At 44.3% G+C, this 16,119-nt stretch overlaps 1 protein-coding gene across 3 annotated transcripts in view; it reads right to left on the reverse strand.

Moving 5' to 3' along the window:
• Nucleotides 1-8,651: 8,651 nt before the first annotated feature.
• SLC5A1 (solute carrier family 5 member 1) overlaps nt 8,652-16,119 on the reverse strand; it is a 70,884-nt gene continuing 63,416 nt past the window's right edge. The window contains exon 15 of one of the 3 annotated variants that reach the window (XM_055251557.2): nt 8,652-11,690. In XM_055251557.2, the coding sequence (XP_055107532.1) occupies nt 11,467-11,690 (224 nt within the window). In that variant the 3' untranslated portion in view covers nt 8,652-11,466. The remainder of the gene's footprint in view (nt 11,691-16,119) is intronic. The other 2 variants (XM_063623577.1, XM_055251558.2) reach the window with 2 other exon arrangements.

A 16,119-nucleotide genomic window follows, 5' to 3' on the forward strand; every position in this document is an offset into this window, starting at 1 on the left:
AGAAGCAGGCAGGCCTCCCTTTAGGTGTGTCTGAGGGTGGGTTGTGGGGCAAAGCACTAGAAAGGGCCCACTAAGGCCCGAGGCCCAGTGCCTGGTTGGAGCCCCTGAGGACCAGGGTCCTCAAGCTGGGCTGGCAAGCAAGGGGCAGCCCGCTCACCTCTGGGCCTCGCGGTCGTCCTTGGGCGTATAGTTGGCGAGGCAGTCCGGGATGAAGATCTGGCCCCACTCGGTGCACTCATTGAGGGCTGTCAGCAGCTTGTTGATGAACTGTGGGTTCAGATGGAGCAGGTTGTTGCTCGGGTGAGACTCGGCGATTTCTGAGAGCGCTGCCACTGTGTTGGCCACCACCTGGTTGAAGGGGTGGCCGGGGCAGAGGCTGGAGGTGCTGCTCACAGGCCAGGGAGCAGTGGGCTAATGATGCTGGCTGGTCAGAGGTCAAATATCCTGAAAGGAATATGACCTAACGAGGAGGGTCTGGAGCTGCAATGAGACCAACTCCAAGCACTCACCCTGCTGACTCCTCTGCAAACTGGAACAAAACAAGTGTGCCTGCCGTTTAGAAAAACAAGAAAGACCTAGCTCCAAGTGCCTAGACACAGCAGCGCCTGTCTACCAGCAACAGCAGCTCACTTCAATGCTTGTCAGCTGTGCTTCTCAGAGCTAGGGGATTCCTGCAGAGCTCCTCGAGGCTACTGGGAGTGGATGGGGGCTGGAGAAGAGGGGCTTGCCAGGTGAAGCTCCAGGCCCTCAATCCATTTCCACTAGAGCAGGTGTTTTGTTTTGTTTTGTTTTGTTTTGTTTTGAGACAGAGTCTTGCTCTGTCACCCAGGTTGGAGTGCAATGGTGTCATCTTAGCTCACTGCAACCTCCACCTCTTGGGTTCAAGTGATTCTCATGTGTCAGCCTCCCAAGTAGCTGGGATTGATTACAGGCATGCACCACCACGCCTGGCTAATTTTTGTATTTTCAGTAGAGATGGGGTTTCCTCATGTTGGGCAGGCTGATCTCAGACTCCTGACCTTAGGTGATCCTCCCACCTCGGCCTCCCAAAGCTCTAGGATTACAGACGTGAGCCAATACACCCAGCCTGTTTTGTTGTTGTTGTTGTTTCTGAGATGGAGTCTCGCTGTGTTGCCCAGTCTGGGATGCAGTGGCTCAATCTTGGCTTACTGCAACCTCTGCCTCCTGGACTCAAGCAATCCTCCTGCCTCAGCCTCCCGAGTAGCTGGGATTACAGGCGTGTGCCACCATGCCCAGCTAATATTTGTATTTTTAGTAGAGACGGGGTTTCACCATGTTGGCTAGGCTGATCTCGAATTCCTGACCTCAGGTGATCTGCCTGCCTCAGCCTTCCAAGGTGCTGGAATTACAGGCATGAGCCACTCGCACCCAGCCTCAGGCAGCTGTTTTTTTGTTTTTTTGTTTTTTTTTGAGATGGAGTTTAGCTCATTGCCAGGCTGGACTGCAGTGGTGCAATCTTGGCTCACTGCAACCTCTGACTCCTGAGTTCAAGCAATTCTCCTGCCTCAGCCTCCCGAGTAGCTGGGACTACAGGAGCATGCCACCACGCCTGGCTAATTTTTGTATTTTGAGTAGAGACAGGGTTTCACCATGTTGGCCAGATGGTCTCAATCTCCTGACCTCGTGATCTGCCCGCCTTGGCCTCCCAAGTACTGAGATTACAGGCGTGAGCCACCACGCCCGGCCCATTCTTCCTTTTCTTTGTGGCTTCATACTTGATCTGGGAGACTCTCTGGCCACAGCCCTGTTTATTTTGTGTCTTCTCTACTCTTCAAGGTTGAGACAATCCTGGACCTCCAGAAGTCTTGGCAACAGGGTTTCTGCATCATCTCAGCTCCTGCAAGCACAGTCATGTGGCCCTCTGGTGTTGCGGCTATGGCTGTTGCCTCTTGGTCAGGCCCAGTAGACGCCGTGATTAAGCGAGTGCATGTTACCACGTGCACAGCATATGTGTGAGACAGCAAGAAGTGTTTCCGCACTGTCATGAACACAGGAGGTGGCCCCAGACATATTATTGACCATGGGGAGGCTCCCCATCCTGACCTGACCTTGGTATCCTTCTCCACGGAGCTCCGTGTCCACTGGGCTCTTCTTGTCTTCTCACCAACGTGGATATGTTTATTGTGTCACAAGCTGGCTGAGCCTGAGCACCTCTGTTAGCCTCTCAGGAGGTATATCAGGTCTTCTCAGTAGGCAAACAGATCTCTTGCATCTGTGGGAGTGGGGGCATAACTGCAGGTAATAAGAGCATCCAGCAGCTTGGCCGGGCGCAGTGGCCCATGCCTGTAATAATCCCAGCACTTTGGGAGGCCGACGCAGGTGGATCACAAGGTCAAGAGATCAAGACCATCCTAGCCCACATGGTGAAACCCCATCTCTACTAAAAATACAAAAGTTAGCTGGGCGTACTGGTGTGCGCCTGTAGTCCCAGCTACTCGGGAGGCTGAGGAAGGAGAATTGCCTGAACCTGAGAGGCAGAGGTTGCAGTTAGCCGAGATCACGCCAGTGCACTCCAGCCTGGCGACAGAGCGAGACTCAGTCAAAAAAAAAAAAAAAAAAAAAGCAGCCAATATCATAGTTATAAATGGACAACTTTACCAGCTTCAAAGGAAGCATCCGGGTCAGCTCCAAGACCTCTGCAGACTTGTGGCCAATGGTGTTTCCATCATGTCTTGCGCTGTCTGCCAGCAGACTGACATCAGCCATTGCTATCCCATAGTCGCCATTTGCACACCGCTGTGCACATCAGTCACTTCTTTTTTGCTGATCTGGATCAAGTCCCTCTCACCAAACACTGGCGTGTCTTTGTGTGCACCGCACTCTCCACTGTCAGCCTCTGCTGCATGGTCCCCTTACAGATGCTGAATGTCCCATGCGTGCTGCTCTGAGCCATGGGATATGATAATGTCCAGTCCCTCGGACTCCGTGAACTCCTCCATACTGTCTTCCTCACTCCTCACAAAGCACCTAGTCCTTGTCCACATGAGTAGATGGGCAAGCGCTGTCCCCATAGACTCTTTTCACTGGACTCCCACGGAGGACACTGAGGACTGGTTGGGGGCACCTGGGACTACTGACTGTTCTGCCTTTGGATAGACATGGTCTATCCTGGAACAAATCCATCTTCCAAGGGAGTAGATGAAGGGGCCACTGTATTTATAATGTCCCAGGGACCTGCTCACATCTGCTTGTCGTTTCTGTAACCTCTACCTTGGTTGGACCTGCCTGTGGGCCACCTTTAAATCTCTGCAGCCCATTGTGACCCCTCACCGTCTCACAACACTGTGTCTGCATCTCCATCTACACAAAACCACCCTGGCAGGAAAGGACACCCCCCTCCTCTCAAAGACTGACACTTTTCAGCAAAGGGTGACCCAGAAAAGATGCAGACAGAACAAGGCCAGTGTACCTAAACAATACTTACCCAAGGAATGCACAGCTTTCTATAGTACCAGAAACTCGTATTTCATTTCAATGGACTTCACAGGAGAGTTTAGAAATGAAGATGGGACAAACTATAGAAGACACACATAAGCATAAATACACGGAGATGTTGGGCAGATATGCCAGGCAAACACTCATGAAACAGAAAGTTGATGTGGCTGTGGTGATAAACAGCAAACTCAACATGCTTGAAGACAACGTGGTTTATTTTGTCTTTAGAAGATCAATGCCTAGGCGAGACCAGTGGCTCACACCTGTAATCCCAGCACTTTGGAAGGCTGCGGTCAGCAGATCACCTGATGTCGGAGGTTCGAGACCAGTCTGACCAACATGGAGAAATCCCATCTCTACTAAAAATACAAAATTAGCCAGGCATGGTGGCACATGCCTGTAATCCCAGCTACCTGAGAGGCTGAGGCAGGAGAATCACTTGAACCCGGGAGGCACAGGTTGCAGTGAGCCAAGATCCAGCCATTGCACTCCAGCCTGGGCAATAAGAGCAAAACTCTGTCTCAAAAAAACACAAAACAAAACAAACAAAAAAAGAACATCAATGCCTATTAATAAATGATTTAATTCAAAGAAGAGAATTTCAGCTCTCAGCTCCAACACTGATGAGCTGTGTGACCTTGGACAAATCCCTTCCCCTCTGTGGACCTTGTTTTTTGGGTACTTCACATGGGGATAATAATAGCACTGATGACTGGGTTGTGGTTAGTAATTAAAGAAGACAATCTGCATAGTAAATCCTCCATAAAAATGGGCTTCTGTGACATAGGGTGAGCTCCTGGAGGACAGTTTTTTCTGGGACACCTCCAGGGCCCCACCTCCAGGGCCTCACTCTGTGCCAGACACACAGTAGGAACACAGATTGCTGAAGGAACTGAGTCTCCATTTCTGTGGCTACTGGCCACAGACCCAGAGAGCCAAGGCAGATTTTCAGAACACCCTCCCCACCCAGGCCAATTCTCCTGTGTTTATCCATCTAATTTCCTGGCTAGGTGCAGTCAGAGCAGCAGCCCAGGCCTGGCCTTCTGTGCTGAATCTGGTGGGGGCCAGTGGCAGCTGCTCCTCCAGGAGAGCGCCTCCCAGTGGAGGGTAGGAAGGAGGGGAGGGCTGGGAGTGGTGGTGTTACCAGAAAGGGGTCCTGATCCAGACCCCGAGAGAGTTCTTGCATTTCTCAAAATAAAGAATTCAACATAAAACTAAATTTTATTTTTGCATTAGTGCATCTTTAATGCTAAAGTTACTTTTTAATAAAATTTTATGAATCTATTCAGTTTTAATTAATTTGACTACAAGATAAGATTTTCATAACAATTTATAACTATAATTTTTGTCTTGTTAAAGAACAGATCAATGTTCCCCAAAACCCTATTATTTTGATGTACGGGCCCAGATTCTGGCTCTGTTTCAGCGTCTTGTGTTTAATATTTAATTTATGGAAGAATTAAATAATACCCTTTCATTTTAGTCAACTTGCTCACAGAATTCTTTACAAAGTTTCATAAACCTCCTATAACTTGCTTAAACTTTATTTTCTTTCAACTAAAAATAATTCTTAAACTTTCAAAGTTAGAAAAAACTCATTTTTTTTGAAAAAACCATTTTCCCATGTCAAAAACACATAATTTTTCTTTTTAGTGTAAGCAATTTTAATTACATACCAGGTGTGGAGTCTAGGATACAAGACAGAACTGCAGATAAAATCTGACTCTTTCTAGCATAGCTAGGAGGCATGGCTACCTCCACCTGTCCCCAGGCCTCACCTAGAAATCGAATGGCTCCAAACCAGGCAAACTGAACAATTTTCCAAAGTCAAAGAAGCAGTTTATGACATTAAAACACTTAGTGAATTTAATCTCTGACTTAATTTAAACCAAATGTCTAAATTTTGAAGACATTTTCATTTTACCAATAACTTTTAAAAGCCTTTATTTCCCAAAGATTACTGAAGTTACATGAACTAAAAGGTATGAGAACTTCTATTTTTCTGATGAAATATTTGGGAGCTTTCATTTTCTTTGAAGCCAATTAAAGCTCCTTTATATAAACATCATACACAGCACTTCCAGACAAGATCGAGCAGTTCTAAGTTTTTCTTTCCCATGTTATGACTTTCTGACTTGTCCTATACTTACCTTTTTTCTTTTATCTAGTTGCCTGGTGCCTGGCCCTAGGATTATTCAGTGCAGAGGAAATACTGGCTTGGTGTGTGGAAGTTGGATATGGAGGTGATTTGGGGTGATAGACTTGGGATTGGTTGGTTTGTATATGAAAGACATGCTCCCAGGCAAGCTCTTTACTGTCTGTAAGATAGAAAAGCAGACCTTGCTATCTGTAAGGTAGAAAAGCAGAAGCTGCTCAACCTCCCTGGGAAAAGCAGTCTTTCCCTAAGTCTGCAAGATCCCCCAAATACCACAGCATCAAGAATACAGAAAATAATAAAATATAGTTCATCGGCCCTGTGATAAATTGATACCAACTAGACAAATACAGAATCTAAGAAAACACAGAACAGAATCTAATCAGTTTGACAAAGGTTAGGGTAGGTGATCTCTGTTCCAAGTGGTAGCACCTAACACTTCTAGCTGACAGATGTGTATTTTTTGCTGAACCATTTTCTTAGGAGGAAATTCTTTTATTTAAATTTAATTAATTCTTTTAATTACACCTGTGAAATCTCAATTATGTTGTAATATAATCGCATTGAAAAAATCATGATGTTAGTATTGACTGCTTTCAGGGTAGCTTAGAAAAGAGCTGAGAGTGGTTCCTGGGTATGAACATGGTTCAAAACGTAAAGGGATGGCTTGTTCTCATGGAAGGAAGGAAACCCACAGAGCACTACTTGTAGTGCCTTCTCAGTCTCCTGAAGCGAGGCAGAGGAGAAAGAAAAGTGGAGAATTTCACTTGGCTGGCGTTCCCTAGAGAACTGGATCTGACATGGAGCTTGTGTTATGTTTTGAGTTTTGAGAGGCTAAAGAGGGAGGAAGGAAAGCCACTGGATGGGGTGGATAGTGGAAAATGTGTAGACTGTCCTGGATTCGGTTTCTGGTTTTGCCAGTGATTTTCTGTGTATATTTTGGCAAATTATTTTGTCTCAACTGTGTGTTTTGTTTTTTTGAAAAATGAGGACCTTGGTACTTGTAGCATCTACCTACCTCCTGTGGTTGTGATGAGGACACTTTGAAAATGGGATGGGAGCTACATATGCGAAAGATGCCATACAGATGCTATATTAACCTGCATTATAGTCCCATAAATTAAAATATATTCCTTTGATAAAAATAAAAACATTAAAACCCCATAACATCCTGATTCCCTGTTCTCCAGATATTCTAGACAAATACTAAATATATCTATGGTGAGCTTAGTTGGCACAAGATAAGGGTCAGGACGCAGGAGGCTAGGATAGTTGATAATTGGATCTAGCAACTTGAACAATTTTTTTAAAATATAGGTAAGTTTAGAGATTATTTCAACTGCAGAGCCACTGGTAAACATGAGGTGAGTAACTGCCTGTACAATGCTCCGTTAGAATAGACCGAGCTACTTAGGGTGAGCAAATACTAAATTATGCTACAATAATTTCAGGGGCACTATTCATTTCCTCAAATTGAAGATGGTATTCTAGGCTGGGAGCAGTGGCTCATGCCTGTAATCCCAGCACTTTGGGAGGCTGAGGCGGGTGGGTCATGACATCAGGAGATTGAGACCATCCTGGCTAACACGGTGAAACCCTGTCTCTACTAAAAATATGAAAAATTAGCCAGGTGTGGTGGCACATGCCTGTAATCCCAGCTACTTGGGAGGCTAAGGCAGGAGAATCACTTGAACCTGGGAGGCGGAGGTTGCAGTGAGCCGAGATCGCGCCACAGCACTCCAGCCTGGGCGACAGAGCGAGACTCCGTCTCAAAAAAAAAAAAAAAAAAGAAGATGGTATTCTCTATGGGGTTGAATGACTGCCTATCAGTCCTCAATTTATAGAACTGAAAAATCATGCCTTATCAGGCAAAAAAAACTTCTTTAAATATAGATGCCTATTTCAAAAGGAATCTCTCAAAATGCACAGCCTGGCCTCTGTCCCTACAGAGTGAAGTTGGTCCTGGGGCCTTTGACCTACCAGAGAGCACTGCTTTGCTTGTGTGTAGCTGTGCCTGGCATTGCTGTTCCCTCAGTGACATTCCTACTTTGGAACTCACTGGAACGCACTCTTTCCTAGTGCTGAAGTCACCATCTCCTAAAACAGGTGCTGCAGCTTGTGTTTTCTTGTCCTCCTTCACAAAAGTGAACCTTGAGAGAAAAGCATAAGTGAGCTTGCATGGAAGAAAGGGGTTTCTTAACATCCTTCCTATCCTGTCCAAAGAAAATCTCACCTAACCTCCAAATTGTAATTTGATGGATGAAGTTGTTTCAGTGAGGTGGCATTGTCTTGGTAGTTTGGTGGGAATGGGATTAGGGAGGTGTGGATGAGGTCAGTGGGGCCAGTGTTGTGTGACTGGCTCCAAGGAACTCAGATAAGTACCATTCAGCCCCAGAGCTCCATGTTGCATCCTTAACCCAGCCAGCTTTTGAAGTCCTGAGAGCCACTCAGTGAAAGAACAGGCAATTTAATACCAGGTATCCCATGCTTGGAAAACTGGTAGCAAAAACCCATCTGATAGAGGGACCTTCTTCACACAAGAGTGCTGGCAGCCCACACACATGCAGTTCAGAACCAGACCAAGGGCTGCTTAGAGTAGTGATTCTCCAGCTATAGCTTGCATCAGAACCCCTGGAGGGCTTGTTGAAACACAGATTTTTAGGATGCACCCTCTCCCCTGACATTTCTGATTTTGTAGGTCTGGAATAGGGCCTGAGAATGTGCGTTTCTAACAAGTTCCCAGATGATTTTGCGGCTGCTGGTCTGAAGATCACATTTTGAAAACCACTATTTAGAGTTAACTTCTAAAAGGGCTTCATTTCCTCACCAACACTGGAAGAATGGAAAAACATTTTCCCCAGTTCCTCCTTTGAGATTTGTAGAGCTGTGTTAGGACCGAAAGTCTTTTCTGAAACCAAAGGTGTGTAGGTATGGCTGAGGCACATTACAGCACCCAGGGAAAGAAAAATCTGACCCCATTGACTTTTAGGGCCCATCTGCTTAATTCTGGCCCCTCCTGTACATGTCCAATGCCTGTCACTTTTTTTGGAAATTATTTTTATTTTTCAAATTCACAAATAATAATTATATATACTTATGGCATACAATGTATTTTTATATATGTACATATTGTGAAATGACTAAATTAATTAACATCTATTACCGCATATATTTTTTTTGTGGTAGAACACTCACACTACTGTCAGCAATTTTCAAGTATATGTTATATTGCTATTAACTATAATTGATATATTGTACAATTGATTTTCTGAACTTATTCCACCTAACTAAACCTTTGTATCATTTGACCAACATCTCCCCAGTCCCTCCCTCCCCCAGCCCTTGATAACCATCATTCTACTCTCTGCTTCTGAGTTTGACTTTTTAAGATTCTACGTATCAGTGAGATCATGTGGTATTTGTCTTTCTGGGGCAAGGCCTGATATTTTACCAGCTTGACTTTTGTGTTTGGTACTCATTAAATAGTTTATATGCACGACTCCCTGCCCACACTGGTCCTCAAAGTCAGTCTCACAGGTGTAATTTTTCAGGCAGTAGGGTGAGGGGGAAAGCAGTAATGTTTATTGGGCATCTTCTATGGACCAGGTCTTTTAAGCAATATCGATTAACCTCACCTAATCTTTACAACAGCTCTGTGAAGCCTGCGTTATGCTTGGAGGAACCTGAGGTTCAGAGAGATTTATTGACTCAGCCAAGGTGAGGAACTTGGTGGTCATGGTGTAGGGGTTGACAATCCCTCCTCCCTGCTGCAGAATTTCCCAAAGCAGCCTTCTAACAGTGATACAACATCTCTCCTTCAATTCTGAAGACGCTGGAATGGGGATGGGATGTAGACAAGTTAGAAGACCAACACCTATTGAGCACCTACTTATTTAAATAAATGTTATATTGATAAATGCTTTCGATGTATGACATTTAAATCTGTGAGCCAGGCATTTATATCTCTGTTTTCAGATGAAAAATGAAGGTTCAAGGACATTGATCACATTGCTCGGGGTATATCTGTACTCTGAGCCTTCTCCTTGGGTTAGTCTAGGTGGATATCTTCTCCTGACCAAAAACTGATAGGAATCAAATATTTTCACGGTCAAAGCAGCTTCTGCTTTTTTACCAAGGCTCTTCCAAAACTTCTGGGAATGGATAACAATGTTTTCTGGTTCTCCTTCACCCTGAGCACAAGGGAACCTGGTCCTTGAATGAACCTGCACTCAAAAAATCAAACTAAACACCAGATAGTTTAGATTGGCAAAAATGCAAATCAGAGTGTTGGGCTTTGCTTGTATTTGCTGACATGCTATAGTCCCGGAGTTAAGGTGCCAGGGTCCTGGGAGCAACAAACGCATTCCCATTGATTTATTGTTGAAAAACCCTATGATCGATCAGCCTATCCAAAGGCCTTGCCCCACCCTGCCTTGCCTCACCCACATACGTTCAGTTTGTAATTCTGTTTCCTTTTGCTGCATAATACCTGCTTCAGTTTACCTTTTTCACGGGAGTCTCTGGCTTGGAAATCCCCAAAATGCATACTTTATCTGTGTTGTGGGTTTGTTTAGTATCTCCTCAAGACTCACTTGCTGAATTCCTAACCCTCAGTTTCTCACAGTGTGACTGTATTTGGAGGTAGGGGCTTTAAAGAGGTGATTAAAATGAAGACATTAGGGTGGGTCCTATTCCAATATGACTGATGTCCTTATAAGAAGAGTAGATTTAGGACACAGACAAAAGGAAGGCCACAGAAGACAGAGTGAGATATGACCATCTGCAACCAAGGAGAGAGGCCTCAGAAGAAACCAACCCTGATGACATCTTGGCCTCCAACTTCTAGCCTCTAGAACCCTGAGAAAATAAATGTCTGCTGCTTGAGCCATCTGGTCTGTGCTACTTTGTTATAGCATCCCTAGAAAACTGATATACTCAGTTTGACAAATGCATCCCAAGTCATTAGTAACCAATGCGCATACTTTGTGTAGCCACAAGAAAAGGTTAACTAAGGGCCAGGCTCATGTAAAAAGAAAGCAAGGATTTATAAATAAATGCCTATGTCATTTATTTATTCAACAAGCATTGCTGAAAATCTAAGACATTCCAGGCACTGTGAATGCCAAAATGAGTGGAATCCCAAACCCAGGGAACTCACAATCGACATTTTAAGAAGCCCAGAAAATCCCCTGGACTCAAGCTATCTGCCTCCCCCACAAGCTTGAGGCTGGGGCCCAGGTCCTTCCCTTTTGTGGAAGTACTACCTTCCTCAGGCCTCCACTTCAGAGAGCAAACACCCAGGACAGCGAGCCCATCAAGCTCCATCCTCAGCTTCCATGCATTCCTCAGTTTACCCGATTGACACACTTGAGAGGGAAAGTCCAGGCAAAACTCGAGGGGGATATGATGGGGGGAAAATAGTTTTCTTTTAAAAAAAAACATGGGGAGGAGGATGGACAGGAAAAGTGGCAGGAACCAGGGAGACTAAAGTTCTTAAAATAATATTCAAGGATTACAAACCACACTGACACCCGGAATCTACCTGAGACAGACTCACATCAGACATCAATCACATGGCTTCTGATTCTTAGTCTGACTTTTTCTGGATGTGACTGAGTGGACTTCACTTCTGCAGCTCCAGTAGGTACAGATGGCTGCATCACACTGGCTTCAAATGCATAAGTTAACAGCAAACTAATGGTTTTCTTCCAGCTAGCCTATAATTACACATGTACACATTTATCCGCCTGGGCAAAATTTACAACTGGCTGGTTTCCCTTCAACACCACAGGATGAGACTAAAGGGAGGTGAGCAAGAGTCCAGCCATGGTGAATCTACAGCAAAAGGTTAAGACTCAGGCAAAATATGCATGGCAAAAGACAGCCACGGTCACCAGGATGATGCCATTGACGTTCGCCACTGTCCTCCACAAAGGCTTCTCAGAGGTGTCCGTCATCTTCATCTTCATGGCTTTCTCCTCTTCCTCAGTCATCTTGGGTGCACCCTGCTGCTCCAGCCCACAAAATAGGTCATAGGCTCTCCTAAAGATTCCTTTTTTCTTCTCAGGAACTTGTGTGTCTGGGCAAAGGCATAGAAGAATTATTGGACACAGAAGCAGGATGGACTAGAAAAGTTTTCAGGGGAGATGCCATACCATGAAGCATCTGCTATTCTGCAGAAATTACCCCAAAATGAGAAGTTTCCCCAAATTTCCCCCATATTTTCTTGTTTTAAGGAATGAAAACGGTAGAAAATGTTCCAACAAACTTAATCACAAAACGATCTTACTATCTACATCCTTAGGATCAGCTAGCCTAAGTTTTATCTCTATCAGGCCCAATGCAAATTCATTTTGATTTGGAACAGTCAGATCAAATAATAGTTTATAATAAAGGCACATTAATAATAGGCTGGGGAATTGTGCCATAGGAAGGAAAACTCAACTCTGAAACACAAAATCTCATATCTGTTCACTACATCACCAGAAAGCAGTCTGGCTGGCATGATTCAGGAGTGCTTTGGTTACATCTGTCTGTTCTAAGGCTTCACAACAGACCCAGCCAGGTGATAAGAATTGGTCTGAACATCTCCTGATGCGGTGCAGCAATGAGCAGTACTTCCCGGGCTTAGGATCTAATGTCACATATCAACACTGCTTAATCAAACTGTCCACACCTGGCCCTGATGCTCAAATTGAATACCTACCAAGGGAGCTGATTCCCTCCTCTGAGCCCAGGTGTGGCCCTGGAGGTAGACAAACCTGGTTTCAAACGCCCACTCTGCCACTCACTAGATAAGAGATCAAGCCCACTGTGTTTTCAGCACCACAGTCACAGACCCTGCAAAGCACTTTCCCATTTTTACAAGTCACTGAATTTTATCTTTATTTTTTAAGAGACAGAGTCTTGCTGTGTTGCCCAGGCTGGAGCTCAGTGGGGTAATCATAGCTCACTGCAGCCGTGAACTCCTGGGCTCAAATGATCCCTCCCCACCTCGGTCTCCTTAGTAGCTAAGCTGGGACTACAGGTGCGTGCCACCATGTCCAGTTAAATTTTTTTTTGTAGAGTATCTCAGTATGTTGCCCAGGCTGGTCTTGAATTCCTGGACTCAAGCAATCCTCCCACCTCAGCCTCCCAAAATGTTGGGATTACAGATGTAGGTCACCATGGCCAGCGACACAGAATTTTAGCTTTAAAACATCACAGAATTTTAGAACTGGAAAGAATCTTAGTGACCAAGTTCACACATGAGTCAGAATTGGGACCAAAACCTGGCTTTATGGTCTTGTTAATTCACCTCCCTTATCTTCAGGTATCAGAAGAATGGGATAAATAATACCTTCTTTATTGTACTAATGAAGAATTTAATGATTTAATGACAGCTTCTAGCTCTTATTGGGGTAGAGCCTCTACCACAGTGAGACCTTTTGACACTCAAAATACTCCTAATCCATGTCCCTTGACACAGTAGATGTCAAAAAGTGTAGGTCTCTTTCCATTCTGTCTTTTGTCTCACACACTCACACCTCTCCCCTTTGACTCACTCCACCAAAATAGCAGAGTGGGGAAGGAGTAATAAGCTAGGATCACTGACGACCTCAAGTGAGAAATACATGGTTTTCTGGGTCAATAAAAAGTTGAATGGGCAGCCGGGCGCAGTAGCTCATGCCTGTAATCCCAACACTTTGGGAGGCCAAGGTGGGCAGATCACGAGATCAGGAGATCGAGACTATCCTGGCTAACATGGTGAAACTCCGTCTCTACTAAAAATACAAAAAAATTAGCATGGCATGGTGGCGGGCGCCTGTAGTCCCAGCTACTCGGGAGGCTGAGGCAGGAGAATGGCATGAACCTGGGAGGCGGAGCTTGCAGTGAGCTGATATTGTGCCACTGTACTTCAGCCTGGGTGACAGAGTGAGACTCTGTCTCAAAAAAAAAAAAAATTTGAATGGCCTTAGGAAATTCTCTGGGTCACATTTTCCTGTTCTGGAAAGGAAGGAAAATTGGAAGAATTGTACTTGCAGTATCTGCCTTAAGAGGATGATGCATTGCTGAAATGAATCACTAAAGTGTTTATAATTAAAACATGTTATGATCATATCATTATCGATGGTGGTGGTGGTGGTGAGGATGATGATACTGGGACAATGATGCATCTGCAAAGCTTCCTTGTGTTGCTGTTTCTCAGAGAATGGTGAATGTGACATTCATGGTCTGTAAAATCCCTCAAGATAGCTTAGTTTATTGTGCTTTAATAGGGTAGGATGTTCAGTCTGATTTCACCCTAAGTTCATGAAGACACAACAGAATTTGAGTGCTGCCATGAACCTCAGAGGTCACCAAGTCAAATCTCTAGCCAGTAAGGAAGTTCCCTCTACAGAATCCTTGACAGATGTACACATACTGCTCATCCCTGTCCAGACCAACTCAATTAGAAAACTCTTCCTTCAAAGCAATCATGATGGTGGTAAATATAGCCAATTCTTACAGCAGAGCATAAGAGGCATGGGTTTTCATTTAGAATACTTTTATGTGACGAATCTGAGCTTTAGAACAATGGAATCACTTTCCCAGAGTATTAGGAAGAGAATTGATGATTAAATCTCAGTTCTTCCTGATTCCAAATCTCACAGTCTATCTCTGCACTATCTTACCTCCTTACTCTGAGTTAAAATTGGATGAATTCTTTTCACCCACCAGTGTTAAGTCTGCCTTCTGGCATAAAAATAATCTCTTCTTCCACAATAAGACCTTTTGACACTCAAAATACTCCTAATCCATGTCCCTTTAAAATCTATGATATTCTCACACAGTGTGGAGACATTTTTGGAGGTAGGAGAAGTAGAGGGCATGTTCCTGCCTGCCTGCCCACCCCAGGGAAGCAAGAAGGGGCTGCTTTCAGCACCATGGCCAGCTGCTGTGGCTCCAGGCTCCCTCCAGTATTTGCAGTCACAAGTTTTAGAATTGAAAGGTCCTCGAAGATCAAGAGCAGATTGTAACAAAGCTGAGACCTTAGGCACAGCGTCTCCCTCCCTAAGCCTCAATTTACATGTCTATAAAATGAGGTGATAAGACCAAATGATCTCTAGGGCTCTTTCCCCAGTTAGGATTCTGTGATGTTCCTGATGGCCAGATTGAGAATTTGTTCTGAGCTACACCTGTGCTCTCCTTCAGATGGAGTGATATGAGGCCTCCAGCCCAGCACCAGGTAAAGCACATATGACCTTCAGCCCCCATAGCTCTGCACACCACACACCTCCACAACCATCCTCCACGTGTGCACATTTCCCACGTAGAGAGGAACAGTTGCAATACTGAAGTAGAAGAAAGTACTAACTTACAGGATAAGTCTCTGGGCACTGACTAAGCATTATTTCATTGGTCTTCCAGAGAAATTTGATTTTCTACATTTGATATTGTAAGCCAGTATGACATAAGATCCCAAGGGCTTCTATCCCCTCATCTTGATGTCACTAGAACTGACCATAGCTTTGGTTCCATCTGCCCTCAGTTCACAGGCTATGTCAGAAGAGCTCCAACTCTTCTCTTATCCCTGGCCATTCCTCAAACCAAGGCAGGATGGCAAATTCGTCAGCCACACTTACTCACTGAGCGCTGTCAAATATGAGGGGTGAAAATCCAATCAAAAATGGTCAAAAGATTTGAATAGATATTTCTCAAAATATGATATATAAATGGCAAATAGGCACATAAAAAGGTGCTCAACATCATCAGTCATAGAAATGCAAATCACACCTACAATGATATATCATCTCATCACAGTTAAAATGGCTTATATCCAAAAGACAGGCAATAACAAATGCTGGTGAGGATGTACACTGTTGGTGGGAATGAAGGTTAGTATGACCAGTATGGAGAACAGTTTGGAGGTTTCTCAAAAAACTAAAAAGACAGCTACCATATGATTCAGCAATCCTACTGCTGGGTATATGCCCAAAAGAAAGGAAATTAGTATATTGAAGAGATATCTGCACTCCCATGTTTGTTGCTGCACTGTTTACAATGGCTAAGATTTGGAAGCAACCTAAGTGTCCATCAACAGATAAATGGATAAAGAAAATGGGTACATATACATAATGGAGTACTATTCAGCCATAAAGAAAGAATGAGACCCTGTCATTTGCAACAACATAGATGGAACTGGAGATCATTATGTTAAGTGAAATAAGCCAGTCACAGTAAGACAAACATCTCATGTTCTCACTTATTTGTGAGATCTAAAAATCAAAACAATTGAACTCATGGACATAGAAAGTAGAAAGATGGTTACCAGAGGCTGGGAAGGGTAGTGGGGGTCTGGGGATGGGGTAGGGATGGTTAATGAGTACAATAAAAAAATAGAAAGAATGACTAACCTACTATTTGATAGCACAACAGGGTGACTATAGTCAATGAAAACTTAATTGTACATTTTAAAATTAAGAGTGCAAGGCTGGGTGTGGTGGCTTATGCCTGTAATCCCAGTACTGCGAGAGGCCAAGGCAGGC

This window comes from Symphalangus syndactylus, chromosome 18 (genome assembly GCF_028878055.3).
Source record: "Symphalangus syndactylus isolate Jambi chromosome 18, NHGRI_mSymSyn1-v2.1_pri, whole genome shotgun sequence".
Taxonomy (NCBI): domain Eukaryota; kingdom Metazoa; phylum Chordata; class Mammalia; order Primates; family Hylobatidae; genus Symphalangus; species Symphalangus syndactylus.